This window comes from Chiloscyllium punctatum, chromosome 5, assembly GCF_047496795.1.
Source record: "Chiloscyllium punctatum isolate Juve2018m chromosome 5, sChiPun1.3, whole genome shotgun sequence".
In the NCBI taxonomy this organism is placed as follows: domain Eukaryota; kingdom Metazoa; phylum Chordata; class Chondrichthyes; order Orectolobiformes; family Hemiscylliidae; genus Chiloscyllium; species Chiloscyllium punctatum.
Genome location: NC_092743.1, coordinates 141,018,463 through 141,041,058, shown reverse-complemented (window position 1 = coordinate 141,041,058; position 22,596 = coordinate 141,018,463). Strand labels below are relative to the sequence as shown.

The 22,596-nt window shown below is 40.6% G+C and overlaps 1 protein-coding gene across 5 annotated transcripts in view; it reads right to left on the bottom strand.

Moving 5' to 3' along the window:
- Positions 1 to 983: 983 nt before the first annotated feature.
- The window catches only part of cyp7b1 (cytochrome P450, family 7, subfamily B, polypeptide 1), a 209,269-nt gene continuing 187,656 nt past the window's right edge, over positions 984 to 22,596 (bottom strand). For 4 of the 5 annotated variants that reach the window (XM_072571534.1, XM_072571535.1, XM_072571538.1 and 1 more), the window contains exons 4-6: positions 19,653 to 19,859; positions 12,873 to 13,051; positions 984 to 7,113 (exon numbers count right to left, since the gene is read on the bottom strand). In XM_072571534.1, coding sequence (XP_072427635.1) covers positions 6,823 to 7,113; positions 12,873 to 13,051; positions 19,653 to 19,859 — 677 coding nt within the window. In that variant the 3' untranslated portion in view covers positions 984 to 6,822. The remainder of the gene's footprint in view (positions 7,114 to 12,872; positions 13,052 to 19,652; positions 19,860 to 22,596) is intronic. The other variant, XM_072571536.1, reaches the window with a different exon arrangement.

Genomic DNA, 22,596 nt, shown 5'->3' with positions numbered 1-22,596 from the left:
TGCACATGTCAATTGACGTGTCAATGAATGTTGTTCACTTCCGGAAGCTTCTGCCACACTGACAGGGAATGTTGGTGTAGAGAGTTATATACAGTCATGGACAAAAGGTTGGCTGGTTCATTTTAAAAAAAGTGGGCATAAATAAGTCAGTTTCTGATGGGTAGGATGTGACAAACGGAGGTCTGTACTACACCCTTGACAAGTTTACAATTTATATCAATAACTCCGATGAGGGCTAAATTCCCAGATGACGCAAAGGTAGGAAGGTATGGTGTGAAAAAGATATAGGGAGTTTGTAGATGGACATAGATGGGATGATTGGTCAAAAATCTGCATAGTTTCAAAGAAGGGTGACTGGATTTGAAATGTTAACTCTGCCTTCTCCCCACAGATGCTGCCAGACCTGCTCAGATAGTTCTGAAGAAGTACTCAGATGTGCACTTACAATGCTGGGCACACAAGGCTAAGGGCCAAGTTCTAGAAAATGGGAAACAAAACCAGAAATTGCTGGAAAAGCTCAGCAGGTTTGGCAGCATCTGTGAAGAGAAATCACAATTAATGTTTTAGATCCAGTGACCCTTACTCAGAACTGCTCTGAGGAAAAGTCACCAGACGCAAAACATTAACTCTGATTTCCCTTCACAGATGCTGCCAGAACTGCTGAGCTTTTCCAGCAATTTCTGGTTTTGTTTCTGATTTACAGTATCCACAGTTCTTTCAGTTTTCATCCTGGAGAATGAGATTAGGCTTGTTTTTGACCAGCACAGACTTGATGGGCTGACAGTGCTGTTTCTGTACTGTAGACCTCTACGACTCTAAGATCATAATGGATGGACCCTTTGTTAAAGTTGCATTATTGTAGAGTTACTTTGTAGGCACACTTCTAGATGTAAAATGTAGACACTACCTACAATGTTAGGAATGTGAATTTTGCAATAATAGAACAGTGTATCCTCTGTATACCAATGATGAATTGTTGGACATGGAGTAAAATGCATGCTGTTTATTAAAGATTAAATGTTACACATACTTTTAATAAACACCAACTATCACAAATGATGTCTTGCCACAGAAGGTACAGATATTTACTTTCATTGCCCAACTTCATTTTATATTGGTCATGGAATTAAATCCAGCTAGAAGTTTCTTACACCACCTTAATAATGAGTTTTACCCTTTGTTTTACAGGTGGCATTGTTACCTTAACAGAGTAAAACTTAAAAAGGATCCACTGCATGACTCAGCCCATTATATATGCATTTACTCATACACAGAGAATGAAATATACAGTTGTATTCATGAGGGGATTATAACTGTCAAGAGCCATTTTAGATAACAATTACAGTCCCTTCTGTTGTATATGCAGGTTTTCTTTTATATTAAAATTTATCATTAGTCTAAAATATAATATAATTAAAGCAAATCTTCCATATAAAATGGATATTTTTATGATGCATATAATCTCAAACAAGCATGAGTAGGACAATTGCTTCTGAGACAATATGAGACTGAATAAAACACAAGTTTTATTTTCTTATAATATTAGAATACGGTAAAATACAGGACATTTGAAAACAATGAGAGAATTAATGGATTATAGCAGGAAAGACTTTTCCTGCAGCTTATTTACGACATCTTTTGACAGGGATTATAATTTACAAAATACAAGCTAATGTATTTCAAAATTTTATCATGACAAAATATATTTACCAGAGTCAGACCAAAGTTAATAATTAAGGATATTTTAATCATAGCATTAATAAATGTTACAACACAAGTGGTGGTATTTTGATCAATATTAGTTGTGGAGGTGAGGGTAACATGGTGCTGTAATGGTGATGTCACTGGATTAATAATGCAGAACAGCAGGTGAATGTTCTGGGGACATGGGTTCAAATCCCAACATGGAAGATGGTGAAATTTTAATTGGATAAAACTTGGAATTAAAAGCTTGCTAAATTCCACCTGTGAAACTGCAGTCAATTATCATAAAAACCTATCTGGTTCATCAATGTCATAGAATCCCTACAGTGCGGAAGCAGGCCATTCAATCCGTCAAGTACACACTGAACCTCGAAAGAGCATCCCACCCAGACTGAACCCCATTCCCCTTGGATAATCTACCTAGCCTGCATATTCCTGGACACTATGGACAATTTAGCATAGCCAGTCTACTGCACATCCTTGGGCTGTGGGAGGAAACCCAGACACAGGGAGAATGTGCAAACTCCACACAGTCACCTGAGGTTGGATTTAAACCCGAGTCCCTGGTGCTGTGAGGCAGCAGTGCTAACCACTGAGCCACCACACTGCCCAATTGTCCTTGAGAATCCAGAGCAATATGGCTGCCTCTTAACTGCCCTCTGGACAATTACGGATGGGCAGCAAATGCCCAAAAACCTGCATCCCATGAACGAAAAAAAACCTGTACTGATTTTTGAATCAACTGCCCATTTAACCCCAATCCTCAGTCTGAATCCTCTTTGATGACTGGACATCCTTCCTGAAGAGTAGGGACCAGAACTGTATTATGAGACTGGCTGAGACCTAACGAGTGTTGCATAATTGTTTAACAGAATGTTGTTATTTTTGTATTCTGTGATCACAAAATTTGTTTGCATTGTGCCTGTATTTTCAATACTAAACTAAGATTTTGTCTATAATAGGACCGTGATGTTTTAGGAGGCTGTCAGCACATGTGGTATGGAATTGTATTGACAACGACAGTGATGAGATTATACATTAGTCAGTATGAAATTCTGATTTGACTCTAGCAGTACCATTTTGTACCTTAAAACCACCATCTTATTCCCTGTGTTAATCTCACAAAGTTGCATGTGCATTTAGCAGCAAGATGTAACTCCCTCTCCTCCTCCACCAGAGATACTTAAAGGGTTCATTGACTCGATTCAGTTTCGTTGATGATGTATTTTGATTGACTAGGGTAGAGTTAGCACAGCCTTAATTGTTTGTACTATTACTTAAAGTTGAAGTTTACACAGAGTGGAATGGTGCATGGTAAAGAGTTTGGTTCTCACTCCAAAGGTTCTGCTCACACTCCTGCTCCCAATCTTTGTTACTGCCGTTTCTATTCCCCTTGGCCTACAGCATGACCAGGAGATGAAGCAGAGGTGACACAGAGGATATTCAGTTGCTGTAAGAGGGACGAGGTGGTGAAGGAGAAGAACTCTAAGAGGCATGCTCACAGAATAATTCTCCTTAACAGTCAGTGAAGTACAGTGGAGTAGAGTTTCACTCCTGAGACAGCTGTGTCCGATCTAATACTCAAGGGGGAGGGGTGCCGCTGGCCAGGCTTGGGTCCAGCACTTGGGAAGCAGAGCGGAGGCACACATGAGAATGGCAGAGTATTGAGGCAAGCTGGTTAACAGGCCAAGCTTGGTTCTCTGCTCATGGCAGAGTCTAGGACCAGAGGGCACAGTCTCAGAATAAAAGGACATCCATTTCAGACTGAGATGATTTGCAGTTTCTGCGTTCAGAGGGTTGAGAATGGTTGGAACTCCTTGCCACAAGAGAGGTAGAACATAGAACAGTACAACACAGGAACAGGCCCTTCAGCCCACAGTGTTGAGCCAAACATGACGCCAAACTAAATTAATCCCTTCGCCTGCCCTTGGTTCACATCCCTCCATTCCATGCATATTCATGTGCTTATCTAAAAGCCTCTTAAACACTCTTATCGTAACTAGCTCCACCACCATCCCTGGCAATGCGGTCCACACTCCTACCACACTCTGTGTAAACATCTTGTCCCTCACATCTCCTTTGAACTTTCCCCCTCTGCAAATCATCCCCCTCTCACTTTAAATGCATGACCCCCAGTTTTAGACATTTCAACTCTGGGAAAAAGATTCTGACCATCAACCCTATCTATGCAGCTCATAATTTTATAGATTTCTGTCATGTCTCTCCTCAGCCTCCACCACTCCAGTGAAAACAACCTTAGTTTGTCCAGCCTCTCCTTATCGCTTATACCCTCTCATCCAGGTAGCATCCTGGTAAACCTTGTCTGCACCCTCTCCAAAGCCTCCCCATCCTTCTTGGCGACCAGAACTGAATATAATACTGTAAGCCCCATGGCCTAACCAAAGCCTTAAAAAGCTGCAACATGACATCCTGACTCTTGCAGGGAGAAAGTGAGGACTGCAAATGCTGGAGAGTCAGAGTCAAAAAGTATGGCACTGGAAAAGCACAGTCAGTCAGGCAGCATCTGAGGAGCAGGAGAATCGACGTTTCAGGCAGAAGCCCTTCATCAGAAATGTGAGAGGTAGGAGTAAAGGGGCTTAGAGATAAATGGAAAGGGGTGCTGGGGGCAAGGTAGCTGACAAGGCGATAGGTAAATGCAGGTGGGGAAGAAGGTGATAGGTCAGTTTTGAGGGTGGAGCCGATAGGTGGGAAGGAAGATGGACAGGTAGGACTGTTCAAGAGGGCAGTGCCGAGTTGGAGGGTTGGATCTGGGATAAAGTGGGGGGAGGGGAGATGAGGAAACTGGTGAAATCCACATTGATCCCATGTAGTTGGAGGGTCCCAAAGTGGATGATGAGGTGTTCTTCCTCCAGGCGTCAGGTAGCTGGAATTTTGTGGTGGAGGAGGCCCAGGACTTGCATGTCCTTGGCGGAGTGGGAGTGGGAGTAGAAGTGTTCAGCCACAGGGCAGTGGGGTTGTTTAGTGTGTGTGTCCTGGAGATGTTCTCTGAAACGAACCACAAGTGGGTGTCCTGTCTCCCCAATGTAGAGGAGACCACGTCAAGGGCAACAGACACATTAGATGAGGTGTGTGGAGGTGCAGGAGAATTTCTGTCAGATGTCCTGACTCTTGTACTCAATTGCCCAACCAATAAAGCCAAGCATGGCATACGGCTTCTTCATCACCCTATTTACTTGCGTGGCCAGTTTCAGGGAGCTATGGACGTGAACCTCAATGTATGGGGACAGAGTCCATGTGAACATTTAAGGCTGAGGTGGATCAATTCTTGATCAGTCAGGGAATCAAGGGTTGGAGGGAAAGTGCAGGAAAGTGGGCGTGATGAATGTCAGATCAGCCATGATCCTATTGAATGGGGGAGAAGGCTCGAGGGACCGAATGGCCTACTCTGGGTTCCTATTTCTTATGGTCTTATCCACCATGAGTACATCTCAGGAACCACGCTGAGATAAAATAAAACAAAGGCCCAAGTTTGTAATACAGTCCTTACAGTAATAAAACAATTTACAATCATCAAGTATGTAGTCTCTTATGAAGCAAACTTCTATTCACAAACCCACATCAAAGACAGCTAATCCTTTAATAAACTGCAAATTTTGAATGCCGTGCTGATATAATTGTCACTTGTTGAAATCAGATTCATAAAGAGGTCTTTGGTAAACATGAAGAAACTCCTAGAACAGTTATTTAAATACCCAACGACAGCAGTAGCTCAAAATCTTTCATTTGTTTTTAAAAGAGATTGTGATTTATATCTGACAATTCTACAGACTGTTTTAGCCTTTACACCTACTGGATAAAACTGTAACTACCAACTTGTGGATTATGACCCTTGCTGTAGCCAGGATGTGGACTATATGAACTTAGCAGTTTCTGCTATTCTGAAAACTTCACTGAATCTCCATTATTCCACAAACATCCAGGATAGAGTGTCTGGTCACCCCCTTGCCCACAGTGGGGGTGCTCAGTGAAATCAGTCCCCTGTCACAGGGATACCTGCAGCCTCTCAGCTGTTCGATGATGGTCTTGTGAGTGAAAGTGACCACTTTGGGTCTGGGTTCCTTGCAGACTGGACCAGACAACATTTCCAGCCAAGGTGTGAAATTTGACAGTTATAAATACAAGAGTGAAAAGGTGATGTGAAATCACAAATGAGAGGTTTGGCTTGGTGTTCAGTAGGATGTTTGGATGGTGAATGATAGCGATATGGTATAGAAGTAGTGTGTGCGAGGCTAGTGACATCGTTGGTGGGAAATGGCCTTTTAAAGTTACTTTTGATTACCTTAGCCACTTGCGTAAGATTAATTCATTCACGCTGCTTTTGAGTTGATGTCCAGAGGGTATCCTGTCCACATCTTGCATCCATACTTCCGTTGCTGCCAAAAATAAACCTAGAGCTTGCTCTTTATAGAACTGTACCATTATTGTTTCTTTCTTCGGTTAATCTTGCATTTTAAGATTACTTCCAGCACCTTCTGCAGTCAAAGTGCACGTCTCGGGTTAAAAGGTGCAGGCTGGCTGTAAGCATCATAACTGTGCTAGCTTCTACCAACTTTCTGACTCCCCCTGTTCAGATGTCCAGCTATTCAACAGCAGTGGCCTCACATTTCAATCACAAACTGAAGTGGCAGGCACAGATTGCAAGCTCACTGCATCTGAACAGAGTGGCCTGGATTAATTGCACCTTACAATTTCCCTCCTTACTTACGGAGGGCTGGAGTTCCTGAAAAACTTTGAATGGATGGAAAATCATGTGAGCCCTGCAGTGCCATCTTCACCCAGTTCAGCTCCTTAAAAATATTTGTATTACATGAAAATTTACATTGACTGATGCCGATACTCAAATCTACTCCAACTCACATTCAACATCAAGTTAAAAGTTCTGAAAGTTATGCACCACTCAGAAATAAACAGGATTTTTTCTATACTGTGAACACTAACAATAAATCAAAGGTAGAGAATAATATAGACAATGCTGTTTAGAATTTCCCAGATTTGATTCAGTCAAGGTCAGCAAGTATTTCCCCCATTCCTTCAGCCAGTCCTGACTGACCAACATATCATTTTCTCGGTTTGAAAGTGGAAATGTAGTATCTTTCTTCACTGATGCCATTTGTAGCGGAACTGAACATCAGAATTTGGCAACAGGATACCAAGGCCTGCCCGGTCATTATTAAGTCCAACTGGCTTTTCTCCTTCAATGATTTCCAAGTCAAATGTAGCTAACATTATTGCGAGAAACATTTTGATCTCACTGACTGCAAAGTGTCTCCCAGGACACATGCTGGATCCAGAACCAAAAGGCATCAAATAATACCGAAGTTTCCTTCCTCTCTTGTAAAAGGCAGTCTTCTCCAATCCATTTTCCACAAAGCGATTATACTTGTACACCTGCAAAACAGAAATCAAAATAAGTCTCTATGCATTGTTACAAGAAGGTGAAATTTGACTTGGGTTGTAGCACAAATTTGTAGATCATTTCACACACTGCCCTATTTTCTGGTTGATATTATTAAGTGAAATTGCAAGTAAGTGACTCTCAGGTGAACCATTGGCTGTGGTGTCTTCCATCAATCATTCTGTCAAAGTTTACAAGTACATGCTGCCTGACCTACTGAGGGGAGTGCCAAAGGCAACATAACGGTCATAAAATGTGAATTTCAAAGAGAAATGGAGAAAATTGTTTAAAATATTAATATAAACTAGATCACATAAAAAAAACTTTTAAGTCAAAATTATATTGGTACAGTTGTTTGCTTCCACTTCGAGTTGCTTGGAAGTGAAACATCAATTATTTGCTTTGCTAAACAGTCACTTGTGGACAATAAGAGATAAAACTGATAATAGAATCGTAGAGTCAGAGTCCTACAGCATGGAGACAGGCCCTTTGACCCAAACTGGTCTATACCGACCAAAATGTCCATCCACACTAACCCAATTTCCCTGCACTTGGCCCATATCCTTCTAAACCTTTCCTATCCATGTATTTGTCCAAATGCCTTTTAAATGTTGTTAATGTACCTGCCTTAACCACTTCAGCTGGCAGCTCATTCCATGTGCGTACCACTCTCTGTGTAAAAAAAGTTGCCCCTCAGGTTCTCTTTTATTCTTTCCCCTCCAACCTTAAACTAATGCCCTCTAGACCTTGATTCCCCAACCCTGGGAAAAAGACTGAGTGCATTCACCCTATCCATGTCTCTCATGATCTTTTACACTCCTTTAAGATCCCCACTCAGTCTCCTACACTTGAAAGGAAAAAGATCCTAGCTTGTCCAATTTCTCCCTATAACACAGTCTCTTGAGTCCTGGCAATATTCTTGTAAATTTCTTCTGCATTCTTTCTAATTTAATAACATCCTTCCTATAGCAAGGTGACCAAAACTGAACACAATACTCCAAGTGCAGCCTCACTAATATCCTGCATAGCTGCAACATAACTTCCCAATTTCTATACTCAATGCCCTGACTGATGAAGGCCAGTGTGCCAAAAGCCTTCTTCACAGCCCTGTCTACCTGGGACTCCACTTTCAGAGAACTGTGCACCTGAACTCCAAGGTCCCTCTGTTCCACTACACTCCTTAAGACCCTACTATTCATCACGAAACTCCTAATTTGATTTGACTTTCCAAAATGGAACACCTTACCTGATGAATCTTTTCATAAGGTATAAATTTATCAGAGTCACAGAGGTCTTTTGTGCAGAAAAAGGTCCTCTGCCCCATCATGTCCATGTCAGTCAAAAACAGCCCCCTAACTATTCTAATCCCATTTCCCACCACTTGCCCAAAGCTTTATATGCCTTGGCATCACAAGTGCACATCTAAATACTTCTTTAATGTGATGAAGGCTTCAGCCTCTCCCACCCTTAGAGGCAGAGAGTTCCAGATTTCCACCCCCCTCTGAGTGAAAGCATTTTCCACCACATCCCCTCTGATCCTTCTGCCCCCTTCCCTTAATTCCTGGACCCTGCAATTCTAGAACTGTTTCATACATATTCATTAACCTACATATTTTGTTGCAAAGTTTAGGTTGCTCTGAAACGTAGCCCCAACTGAGTAAATGCCAGGAAATGTTATGTTATTTCTTTGAGGTTTGGAAAAGGCACTAAAGGAAGCTGGCGATTCAAATTAACTGTGAAAATTCAAATCTGCCTCCCGCACAGTAGTACACAATCTGTTCCCCAATTCAGTTTTATTTTCTATCTTGTCTATTGATTGCCAAATAGTTCCACTAAGCCACTGTGAAAACATGTCACATGCAGTATTCCTACGTATTTTAAATATTTTTGTTTGTTTATACTTGTCCCATATACTTTAATCTCTGATCTGTTACTGAGCAATCATCAGTTTTCTTGAAGGCTGCTCTTCAATGTAATTATTAAGCATGACTGAAATATCACCGATACTATACCGAGGTGAACAAACACAAGGAAATGCAAAGCTAAAGGCAGGATTCGATGTTCTCTCTCTTACATTTCCCAACATTTCAGCCGTGTAGACATATCCCATTTGTCAGAAAATTAATATTTTCTGCAAACAATCCAAATTGTAGTTTTATTAAATATTATTTCTGGGGGTCATAATAGTGATATATGAAGTAATGACTGTAGTCAAAGCGTTAATGGCCTTTCAGTGACCTCTGAGTGTAATCTGAATACAGGCGTTTCCAGGACCTGAAATTATTAATATGCACTGCCTAAATGAGAGGGCATAATTTGAGATTTAAATCTAGGAATGTACCCCATATATGTTTCACGTATCAATTATTTCAAATGTCTAAGCTCAATGGTCTAACTATGAAAGTAACTTGTCTGATATCACAACACAAAATATGGTATGGTCCGTATAGATTCTGAAAATTGCAAAGAAAAGGGTATGTGGTAACATCAGGCAATTATATCTTCCAGGTCAAATGGCATTACTTGTGATTCGAATCTCTTTGTCATTTAACCAACAAAAAGCCTATCAGAATAAGTAATTGTCCCATTGGGTATAATTGCTTGGCGGTACAGAATGTATTAGATTAGATTACTTACAGTGTGGAAACATGCCCTTCGGCCCAACAAGTCCACACCGACCCTCTGAAGAGCAACCCACCCAGACCCATTCCCCTACATTTATCCCTTCACCTAACACTACAGGCAATTTAGCATGGCCAATTCACCTGACCTGCACATTTTTTTTTGGACTGTGGGAGGAAACCGGAGCACCCGGAGGAAACCCACGCAGACACGGGGAGAATATACAAACTCCACACAGACAGTTGCCTGAGGCAGGAATTGAACCCGGGTCTCTGGTGCTGTGAGGCAGAAGTGCTAACCATTGTGCCACTGTGCCGCCCTTATTATTGAACAAAAAAAGAGAGAAAAGCCGCTGAAATGTTTTGGATCACGTTTCTTAAGCAATATAAATTGTTGCTCCCTTTGATATGTTTGTATTCTTGTTCTGTGTGGGTGACGGAAAGCCAAAACATTTCAACAGCTTTTCTCTCTTTTATTTCAGTAATACTTAATAATAAGCAATTATACCCAGTAAGTCAATTACTTATTCTGATAGATTTTTCTTGCTCCAATGGGAAGGAGCTCAAGGGTGGGGAGGGAGGTGTTGGATGGGATCCCTATTTTACATTACATGATGACATCACTGAAGACCCACCCTTCAGGAATGTGCAGGATCCATCCTGAAGTTTCTTTCTTACAAAGATGGGATCAGGATTTATTCCATGAATAGCTCACTGGAAAGTAACCTACATTGCTGCACATCCACGCCCAGTATCAGACATTGTAACTCTCCTGTCATGATTGTGATGAGGTCAGCCAGGTGGACTTTATAGAATCTGAGTTCCTTGATTGGGGCTATTAATCTGGTCTAATCTGGGAGCACTGGCTGATAGATATAAAGAGGAGTGTTGGACCCTCTTGTAGTGCAGTGGTAGTGTCCCTACTCCTGGACTAGGAGGTATGGGCTCAAGTCCCACCTGTCCCGGAGGTGTGTAATAACATCTCTGAACAGGTTGATTATAAAAACAGGTTAAAAACATTAATGAATTGGAGTGTCACACTGACAGCCAGCTCTGAGGGAACTGGATCAGTCTCAAGGACTGTCCATGAGTAAATAAACAGCAACTTGAGTGTCAAGATAACCCTCTTTGTGGAGTTAATTCAATGACCTGCAAATATTCTAAAAAAGCAAACAACAAATAGCCCATCAAACAGGTATTCATACACGCTCTAATGTTTCTTACTGAAACACTTGAAAAGCCAAAATAAAGCCAAAATACCACCTAAATAAAACAGATCCAGACAAACTTTAATAAGGTTAGGCACATTCATGTGCTCCAAAGGCTTGCGATTTCAAATAAACTTGTTGGACTATCACCTAGTGTGGTGTGACTTCCAACACTGGCATTTAATCAGATTACAGTTCAATCGTATTTTATCTCTATTTATCTGTCATTGCTCCAGGTCCTTTTGCCATCACAAACCAAAAGTATGTAGAGCTTTGTCTTGAGAATTGAGACCCTAGCCCTAACCCTAACCATTTCCCAAGTGAAAAAGGTCCTGCTCTTTTTACTGGTGGAATTAACAAGGTACAGTTGGGTGTCAATGTGCTCAGAACAGTTCAGTCTTGCAGTCTGATGGGTCTGATGGACCATCTCCGTCATTCTTTTCACTCTCTTCTAGAGCCCGGGTATTTTTACTCTCTTTTCTCTCTATCAAATTCAAGCACCTAGACATTGATTTGAAATGTATAAAATTGTACTTGTAAGTTTCAACTACTTTTCATTGCATGTTTAAGTTTTGGCAGATACTAATGGATACCTGGGAGTAAATTACAAAGTTTCACATGACATTAAATAAGGGTCCAGATTAGAGTGGTGCTGGAAAAGCACAGCAGGTCAGGCGGCATCCGAGGAGCAGGACTCTAATCTAGACTGTGGTTTCCAGCATCTGCAGTCCTTGTTTTTACCTAGCTGACATTAAATAAGGCTGAGTTTATAACCAGCATTTGAACCCTTAGACTAATTCATACCTTAAAGTTAAATATTAATCTGTCTTTAAATATTTAATAATATTATGAAATCGTAAATATGTATGAATTTTTTGGAGAGATGGCAACAGGAATTTGTTTTTAGCTACAAGCATCTGTCAATGTAACATATTGATTCATGATAATATTTATGAAAGACTATTTACGTAATGCTGCATCAATGTTAACTAGTTGTATTCAATGGTAGTTGACCATGATTTACTGTACTAAGAATGTATTATGTTAAATTAAATGCTGGCCAAATCAAATTTTTGTCTTGAATAATAAGTGTCAATTAATACTAATAGCTGAATTTAATGTATTCATGTGCACATGTACATGGGAAGGTCACGGTGTGAAAGAAGACAGCAGTGTTTGCTGCTGCTGCTGCTGGAACAGTCATCTCTGCTCTCCAACCTCAGCTCATAGTTTAGTGTTAATGCTAGTACTAGCAACAATTCACCAAATGCAATGTACAATCTGATTGCATTTAATTTGCATGCAGGTGGTGAATCTCTCAAGCCACATTAAGGCCGTGCCATGGTGGATTAATTTCCAGCCTTTGATATTCATTAACTCTGGCTGCAGAGAGAGAAAAAATACAGGGAGATGACACAATTACCTTCAGAGCTTCAGTGCAGAGCAACAGCTTTACAATCTCAAGTTCACAGCACCATATCAATTGATCAAGAAAAGGGAGAATCCTTATGAAGTAATGTGAAGCAACATATGGCTATTACAGGAATTTTTGGAATCAATGATGCTCCGGCACAATTATCTAAATGATGCAGCTTATTTGTTACTGACACAGTTCTTTATCGTTTCTTTTTCTTGGTCATCAAGTGATCCTTTACCTAACAAAGCAGAGAGTTCTCTTGACTTCAAGCCAATCAATTCACAGTTCAATGTTAATCCTTTTCAAAGCAACACTACTCAATCTCATTCCCATATTCTCTATTGAGACTCTAAATTCAATGACCTTCGGGTCTTGGACCACACGCTATTCAAAAGATAGGAGATTCTTTTCACAAGAAAGAGCAATCACAACGCTAGAACAAAAGGCTTGGTTATTGCTATAAGGCAGCAGGATAGTCTGAGCTGCACATGCAGGACATGACATACCTCAGGATTTTCATAAACCTCTGGATCCAGGTGTAGAATTTGAGGATAAAGGACAACCCAATCGCCTTTTCTCAGTTTGACGCTCTGTTCTTCTTTAAGTTTTAAGGTGAAATCCTCCTGAACAGTTCGGATGTTCATAGAGGCACTACATAATCGAAAGCTCTCTTTTATGGCACTTCCTAAAGGCAAGTAAGTATAAGAACAGACAAAGAGAACAAATACAGAGAAAAAGAGAAACAGTGTTAGCCTCAAGAATTTTAGAAACATGCTGTCTCTTTTCACTTTTGGTATCCATAATTTATTTTGGGGGAAAAAATCCTTTAAATTCTGAGCATATTGAATGACATATTAGCTGTATTCAGTGTTGAATTAAGTGCTGGAATTCTTTGACTTCAACACAAAAAGAGATACAATTTCCTTGCAAAGATGACAATTGCAGATTTTCAGATTTTTTTTAGAAAAGCTTTTCAAACTGAATGCACCACCCCATCTTAGTAGGCTCCAGAAACCCAATGTCCTTGGTATCCTAGTGGCCTTCAACTTTTGTTCCCTGCTCGACAGATTTTATGGCTAATTTCCGGCAATTTATCCTGGCAGTTCGAAGAAGAATTCCTGTGGGAATAATGTGCATAATTTGCATAAATCATTCTGATAGAATGCATATCAGCATGTAGCTCCTGTCTAGGGTTGCAACACTCACATTGTAATCAAAACTGACTTCTTTCCAACAGTATATCTGGATAGCGAATTTAGCAACTTGATTCTTTCTGATCATCTTGGGGAAGTCGAAAAATTGTATCCGCCCATGAGAGGGTACAAATTTACAAAAGTCGTCACCTACATTTAAGGGATAAAGGAAGTTCACATCCCAAGCACCATGGCGTTGTTAAGAAAGGAAGCTTTTAAAAAAAAACTGCAAGTATTAATCCGAAGTAAACAGCAACTGTTCTTTCAGTAAACATTAAATCTGCAGCAGCGTGCACAGAAAATAAAGTGGCATGGGATGCATTCTTGCAGGAGGTTTCTCCTTAAGCGTGCATTTGTCTAAAGGAATGAAGCTTTGGTCAGCTCTGTGTGGTCAGCGCGGTGATTCAATGTGACGTACAGTGAGTCTGTGCATATTCTTTTGGACTGCCTTCGTTACTATAATCAGGCAGAATCAAATCGGTTTGTTGGTGACGAAGCCAGAGCAGGACTGCGGATCCAGAAGAAAGCCTGGATTGCGGATTGCCACAAGGCACCTGACACGATAGATTCTAACTGGCAGCGCCCTGGCAGCGAAACGTTGCAGCGTACGAGAAAATGTCTACCCTCCTACCCTCATGCTGTGCGCTGCCACGAGAAAGACACTGTGTATAAACCATTTTAGTATGTGCTCGGGAAATGATAGATGACAAGTGAAACATTACTGTTTGCCTAAGAAATCAGACGAAACAGAGAGGAAAAAAAAATTTCATGACTACAGCACACGACGGTGAAATGGTGGTGCAGTAGTTATCACTTGAGCAACATGGTCACATTCCATTGGTTGAAATTCTCCCTTGCAGCATGGCAGTCAGTGGCTGATGTAGTATCACAAATGACAATTGGGCAAGCATATCTTATGCAGAAGTTAATCACGATAATGGAGCGCAAAGTGTGTCTTCGTGGTCAGATCGTAAATGACAAATCTGTTTTACCTTACAGTACCAGCTACATGTGGGAGGTTAGTCTGCTTTGGCTTTGAGCAATCATGATGATAATTATTAAATGCCAAAAGTAATGAGTCAGATGATGATCAGCAAGGGAGAAGCACAGGCCTATGGGGTTTAAGTTGATAAATTAAAAGACACATTTCTATAAAGCATTCAAAGCTTGCAACACATACCCAAAAATAAAATGCAGAAAATCTCATCAATCTAAATAACCCTGCTTACAATTTCTTGCACACATTTAACATATATCAAAAGCAGCCATCCAATGCCACAGATAGATCAGCTGGTAGCTTGGGAGGTCTTCTATTCAGTACCAAGAGCTATAGTTTGTAAATTATCCAGTACAGTGGTGCTGCATCTGTTTCTGCACTAGTACCGAACAAACAAGCCAATTGAAAGCCTATTCCAGGATAACCAGACAGCAAAGTGTGCACAACCTTTGTTTTCAAAAACACATTGGAGACATCTTGGAATATTGAGGTTAAGGAAAACCTTCAGTTCCTTTTCAAAAAGTACTACATTGCCAGCATCTGTGAAAGATTTCTTGATTTGTTCTTGAAATATGTGTGTTATGAAACATTTGCAGGCTCAGTCCTGTACAGCTAACATGTTTCTCTAGATTATTAAAGTGAAAGCTTCAATCTCACCTACAACCTATGGACAGCCTTGGTAGAAGCCAATTGACAACAATACATGAAAGCATTCAAATTATGAGCTAGTCTTTTCTTCCTTCCAATGGTAAGTAATATTGTGAGAGACTGGTTATAAACTATTGCTATGTTTGCTGTAGTCGACTGTCTGAGAATATAGCGGCTTTCCAGAAATTTGATAAGGTCGCAATCACCGTAAATATTTTTTCTAAGTTTTGAAATAAATTAATTGTTGCAAAACTAAGAAACGGTGCAAGCTACAAAATAATTGCAGACTTTATTGTAAACATTACGGTCTTGTATGAATCTGTCAGCTTGAAATACAACATGGTGATTCGATGCCCAGTTCCCAATCAGATACTACACTAAAGGATTGCACAAAATTAAAGGTCATTGTGATATACTTTGATATTTAGCACCTGACCCAAGACTCAGAAAGCACACAAGCAATGGTCAATAAAATGTGGTTCAGTAGTACTGAACAGTAAATGATCAGTCACCAACTAGAAATAAGGGGTAGATTCTTTACTCAGCGAGTTGCGAGTTCATGGAATGCCCTGCCAGTAGCAGTAGTGGACTCTCCCTCTTTATGGGTATTTAAGCGGGCATTGGATAGGTATATGCAGGATAGTGGCTTAGTGTAGGTTAGGGGTGCTTTGATCGGCGCAACATCGAGGGCCGAAGGGCCTGTACTGCGCTGTAATGTTCTATGTTCTATGTTCTATGTAAGACAGTGGCTGATCCCCACACTTATTGTTTGTCAGGTAATAAACTGGCAACAAAAGGAATGAGCAAAACAAAGAATTCACTCCAGAATGATAGAGTTTTATTGTGCAATCAGCCTGCTATGTAAATGTGTTGAGAATTTTTAGTAAGTTGCTGACTTAAAAAAAATCATCTGTTCATTTCAACTAACCCTAACCCTGTCGACTAGAGTAAGGAAACAAATGTTACATCCTGCTTGTAAACTGGGTAACACAAAAGACTGAAATGTTATTGGATCAGTAAGCAATCCTGATCTGTTGAAAATATCTAACTTAATAAAATTAGATGAAAGAGGATGAGTGTAGTCATTACGGATTGACCTTCAAGGCCAACTCTGCTTCTCACTGAGACATCCATTCCAATTCTTCTTCATGGAAGTCAGTAAAATGTGATTTAGCCAGCGTGCAAGAGAAAGCACCACAGAAGCAGTACACTGGGGAAAACACCTTCTCCCTTTGGTGTGCACTTTCTGCTCAGGTTTTCAGAGTCTTAGTGGAAAACCACATTTCAGAGGGCAGTGATATTTTATAAAATTTAGTCTTTAGATGGGTCGTTGCTGGAGGAGGAAGTTAAAAGCAGTGTACATAAATTAATCGCCATAAAGGGTGATCAAGATGTAGTCTAGTAACATTTTCCAACTTCATGTCATATGTACATACATCTGAAACACTGTGGTCCCCTTATTTAAGGAATTTAAGGAAAATTTCACTGGAGGCAGTTCAGAGAAGGCTCACTAGGATGGTCCCTGTTATAGAGGGGTTGCCTCATGAACAAAGATTAAACAGGTTGGGGCACCACTCCCTGGAGTTTACAAAAATTGATCCCATTGAAGCATAGAGGATTCTTAAGGGGCTTGACCGAGTCAATGCTGAGAGGGTATTTCCCCTCATGGGGGAGTCTGGGACCAGAGGGCACAGTCTCAGAATAAAGGGGCACCACTTTAAGACTGAGATGAGGAGGGATTTCCTTTCTCCTGGGGGTTGAGAGTTTTTGGAACTCCTCGTCCCAGAGAGCTGGGGGTATGCAGAGTCCATGTATATATTTAAGGCCGAGAGAGAAAGATTCTCGATCAATCAGGGAATCAAGGTTTACAGAGAAAAGGCAAGAAAGCAGACGTGAGGAAGGTTGGATCAGCCATGATCCTGTAGAATGGTGAAGCAGGCTCGAGGGGCCAAATGGCCTACTCCTGTTCCTATTTCTTATGATCTTCAATTGGCCCAGTGAGGAATAGCTGAGACAAAGCTCACTCACCACTCGGAATTCTTCTCTTCTATCCCATTAACTAATCCTTTTCGTTTACCCATCCTTAAGAAAGTTTGAAAAATAAACCCCAAAACTATTTGTGAACATTGAGCCACTTGTCAATCATGACGGTGACAATGGGGCCTAATGTCACTGTGCAGTACATTGGGAAAGAAGCAGCTGTCTAAATGGTGCCTGACAGATTGGCATTGTGATTGACGGGTGAGCCCAAATTTACAAATAGTTCCTGGCATGTGTCAAGATCAGACGACCGGTTACTTTTGTTTAAAATATCTAAATGATGGGTTTTAAAAGATGGAATTTCTCATTGGAGAAACATCCTGTGGGTGTGGATTTTGAAAATTCCGTATTTAAAGTAGTGCTGCTATGGGACACTACAGATTTAATGACAAGAAATTGAGTTTACGCATTGCAGCAAGCACTATCAGAAAGTGCCTTCAGGTGAAGGAAGTATTCTATAGCAAAGGATAATTTGGAGTGTTTCTGCCATAAAGATATTCACAGAATGTATATTAAAAAATATACTTTACATCTTGTAAAATGGAGTCAACTAATTACTTTATGAGTTAGATGACTAAAATTGATAAATGTAGCAATAGTTTGCATAAATTAAGATTCTACAAACAGCAAATGACCAGTTTATCTATTTATGTTAAAGAGAAGTACCACAGAATCTTAATAAAAACCGAAAAAACTGCGGATGCTGTAAAACCGAAACAAAAAACAGAAATTGCAGGAAAGGCTCAGCAGGTCTGGCAGCGTCTGTGGAGAGAAATCAGAGTTAACGTTTCAGGTCCGGTCACTCTTCTTCAGTTGAGAGGAAGGGTCGCCAAACTCAAAACGTTAACTCCACTTTCTAACAATTTCTGTTCTTGTTGCCACAGAATCTTAAATGTTCTTAAATCAATGAGGAGGACATCCATTTAATATCCCAACCAAAGGGCAGCAGCTTGAACAATGGAGTACAGCACTGGTGTAGCATTTCAATTCTCTTACAGCTTTGGAATGGGGTTTGAACCTATAATCGTCTGACTTAGAGACCAAAGTACTTTCAGATGAGCTAATCACACTTAGTTACATAGAAGAAAGACATGAGGATGTGTGCATTCATGGTTACTGCATTTAGTAACCCTGCAATGTCATAATTTTCAGCAGTCAGTCTCCATTTCATTACCTCTTGAGCATCCCAATTTTAAACTGCTGCTTCCTAAAGCAGACTAGAAGCTAATGTCAGATAAGGTGTGATTGCTGTTCTCAAATGAGATCATGCATTTCCTCAGAGGATTCTTTTTTCCGTTTTGCTGACTCCCAAGATTAAAAGAATCATATGTCTTCATTTCTCATTCCAAAATGTATGTCAGATCCGATATACAGGTTTAACACATTGTGCACCGGATATTTTGGTTAAGGTAACCTTATAGTACATCGAATCAAATTCTCTTTCCTCAAAGAATTATAGCTTTCACAGCAAAGGTGAATATTAGTGTAAGGCTGCACAATCTTTAATAGTGGAGACAAAATCACAGGTGAAACAGAGCGACAGAGACGGTTTAATTTGGAGATGCAAGTTTGTGAAGTTAAGTATTTTCAACTGTTTTCATAATCGTTTCAAATTCCTAAGAATCATTACCCAAGAGTTGGGTCCTTTGGTATAAATGTAAACATTCAAGATATGAAGTCACAAAATATTTTCATATTTCCTTCAACATTAGGCAGCCAAATGAGGGACTTTGAACCTGAAATATTCCCTTTGTTGCTTTTTAAAAAGGAAGTTGAATATACCAATTATTTAACATTAACAACAGGAAATAGATAACCATATGCACAATGTGTCAGGCCTTTCAAAACTTGAATTAAAATTAGAAGCCGCATGACACCAGGTTATGGCCCAACAGGTTTATTTGAAATCACTAGCTTTCGGAGCGCTGCTCCTTCATCACCCGACAGCACTCTGAAAGCTTGTGATTTCAAATGAACCTGTCGGATTATAACCTGGTGTCGTTTGACGTCTGACCTTGTTCACCCCAGTCCAACAAAGGCACCGCCACACCGTGAATTAAAATCGTCAAACGTTTAAACACCAGCCCTGGCTTTCTGTCAGAAAGAGTTATTTGGTACTTGATTATTGAGGATAAATTTGGTGATCCCACTCACCCAGTGATCTGCACTTAAAAACAGCAGGATTTTTAAGTATTGAAGATCTCTCTCTTGCTTGTGTCTTTGGGAGAACAGAATCACCAAATTTATTGAATAATTGCTCACAAAGTAATCAAACTATCCATTCAATGCTTAGGGAGCGCATAACCTATAATCGATGCAACTGGATGTTTAATGTATTTTCCGAATTTTTCCGAACAGATTGGAAATGCACTTGCGTTTTTCAGGATTGCATGTTAAAAAGCAGTTACCTAGGATCACCATGCTGTCTAAATGCTCTCTGGTGAGACTGATGTTGAAATCAGGGTTTGCTCTTTGACCAGCTGCCTGGAACACATGCTGAATTTCATCACGTACAGCTGCATGGGCTTCTGGATTTTTCACCAGATAATACAGGGCCCAGAATGCAGCTGGAACTGTATTTCCAAGAGCAGCCCACAGGAAGGCAAAATGATGTGCTGCAAGAAAATAAGTGAAAAGGAAGATTAATAGCATTTATTACACTGATTAGATTTGCAGTGTGCTAATTAAAAGATGTTAGGACAAAGACCCAGCCAAGGATCAGTGAATGCTAATGAGGACCAATAGGGTTCTGAAGTCTAATTTTCTGCTTAATGAGGACAGTTTCAAAGCAATGTTACATGGGAGGGGTGGAGGGGGAGGGGGCAAGGAATAAATGTGGCTCTGTTAAATCTGCCTCATTATCAGCAATAAGTGCCTTGTTTTAGCACATCAGCAAAAAGTTGAATTCAATTATCCCAGAAGGCTTTTGCAAGATGGAAATATTACAATACAGGCTACTTCCAAAAGATTTAGAAACATTCAAGGTCACATAATTGTCTTCTCTTAAACGTAACAATTCAATTATTTTGGTGCTTTAGCCTAACATTAAAATACCTTTATAACATGATTGTCTACGTCTAACATGAATATTGGATAGGTCACGTAAATCGGTCTTCTTCCATATTGGTTAACTATTTGCATGATAAAAGCTGGATAGACTTACAATAGGGATTTGTAGTTGTAGCACAGATTGCAAAAGAAAGGAAGTTATGTTGAACCTGCAGAGAACGCTGCTCCAACCTGGAGTTGTCCATCCGTTTCTGGAGTGAGGTGCAGAAAAAGGTCATGAGAATAGTTCCAAGGATGAGGAAATGTCAGCTATGTGGAAAGGCTGGGAGAAGTTGGGATTGTTCATAAAAACAAAACAAAGGAGCAGAGTAGACAGTTTGCTCACTGAGCCTGGCTTTCACTTTGAGAAAAGATTAAGAGGTTATTTTACAGGGTCCAAAAAAGATTTACTGCTGGGACTGGAGAGTTTGAGTTGGTAGGAAAGGCTGGATAGGGATTTTCTTTTCCCCGGACTGTAGGAAGTTGAGGGGTGACCTTGTAGAGGTTTATAAAATCATGAGGGGCATGGATAGGATAAATAGACAAGGTCTTTTACATAGAGCTGTGAAATCCAAAACTAGAAGGCATAGGTTTAGGGCGAGGGGGGAAAGCTATAAAATGGACCTGAGGGGCAACGCTTTCATGCAGAGGGTGGTGCAGATATGGAACAAGCTGCCAGAGGAAGTGGCAGAGATGGGTACAATAACAACATTTAAAAGACACTTGGACAGGTACATGGAGAGGAAGGGTTTAGAGGGGTATGGGCCAAGTGGGGCCAGTTCAGTTTAGGAAGCCTGGTCTGCATGGATGAGTTGAGCCAAAGGGCCTGTTTCCATGCTGTCTGACTCTATGACTCCATGAGCAGCAAAATTCATCAGGGATTTATACAGAGTAGATCAAAAGAAATTGTTCCAAAAGTAATTGTAAATTAAAATGCACTACCTGAGAGTCTGGTAGAGGATGGGTAAAATGAGGCTTTCTAAATGGGATTGCATCATTATCCAAAAATGAAATACAAATTGCAGGGCAGTGGGGAAAAACTAAGCAAACCAATCCTTCAGTAGGTCAGGAGGTCATCATGGACTGAAGCCTCCTTTCCTGTCATTGTGCCGTGGTTTTTATGTGTCCTATCTGCCCAGATGATCCTATTCATTCAGGACTGAGAACATAAATTATTCTTTAAAGCTTCGACTAAAACGCAAATAAAACCATTCAAACACAAACTTGTTTCCAACCACCTTCCTAACTCCAGTTTGCAAAGTCACTGTAGGCTGGGAGACAGAAGTAACTTCATGACAGAGGGAGCCCACAGAGTTGTTAAAGAGCACAGAGCTACATTCCCATTGCTACTCATTCTCAAGAATCCTTCCCAAAATGTCAACAAATTGGTGCCAGGGACCTGGGTTCGATTCCATCCTCAGGCAACTGACTGTGTGGAGTTTGCACATTCTCCCAGTGTCTGCGTGGGTTTCCTCCGGGTGCTCCGGTTTCCTCCCACAGTCCAAAGATGTGCAGGTCAGGTGGATTAGCCACGTGAAATGTGGGTTACTAGGGTGAGGGGCCTGGTCTGGGTGGGATGCTCTTTGGAAGGTCAGTGTAGATGGGCTGAATAGCCCCTTTCCGCACCGTAGGGATTCTATGCACTTACCTTGGTGTCTTGTGGCTACAGTGCATCACCAAGCCAGGTTTCACTGGTGGTTTTGGTGGTATACAAGCCTCCAAACTCTTTGCAAGTTAGTCCCTTGCAAGCAGGAATCATGTACACACTGTTTTGCCTGAGGCCCACTGAAGATGTTACCCAGTGTGGTGACAAAACGTCTGGAAATGAACCTTCCAGCTCAGCGAGCAAACCTACATCCAGAACCCCTCAACCTGAGCTACAAATCTTTTCAAAACTCGCTAAGTTAGTCCCCAGTTAGGTCATGCTGTGTGCCCTGTAGAATCCCAGTTAAAGTGCAGTAGGTACAAATCCATCAGCAAGGTGGTATATCCTCTGGGGACAATATTAGCCAACTGATTGCACCATGTGTGCTGGATTAAAATCAGGTCTCAGCTTTACGGGGATTTACATTTAAATAAGATGCTGAATGAAATTAATGTGAACCATAGTGAGTGATTTCATCACTGGGGAACTGAACATTCTAACTGTAGAACATTTTTAAATAAAACTCAAATCTGACACCAGCTTCCTGCTGTGTGAACTCACACTTATTCTCAAGGAGGGATCTCAACTGCAAGGGTTTCCACTTTTATCTGTTTGTTACCATCTTCTCTGAGATAAACAGCTAACTCGTAATGAATTAC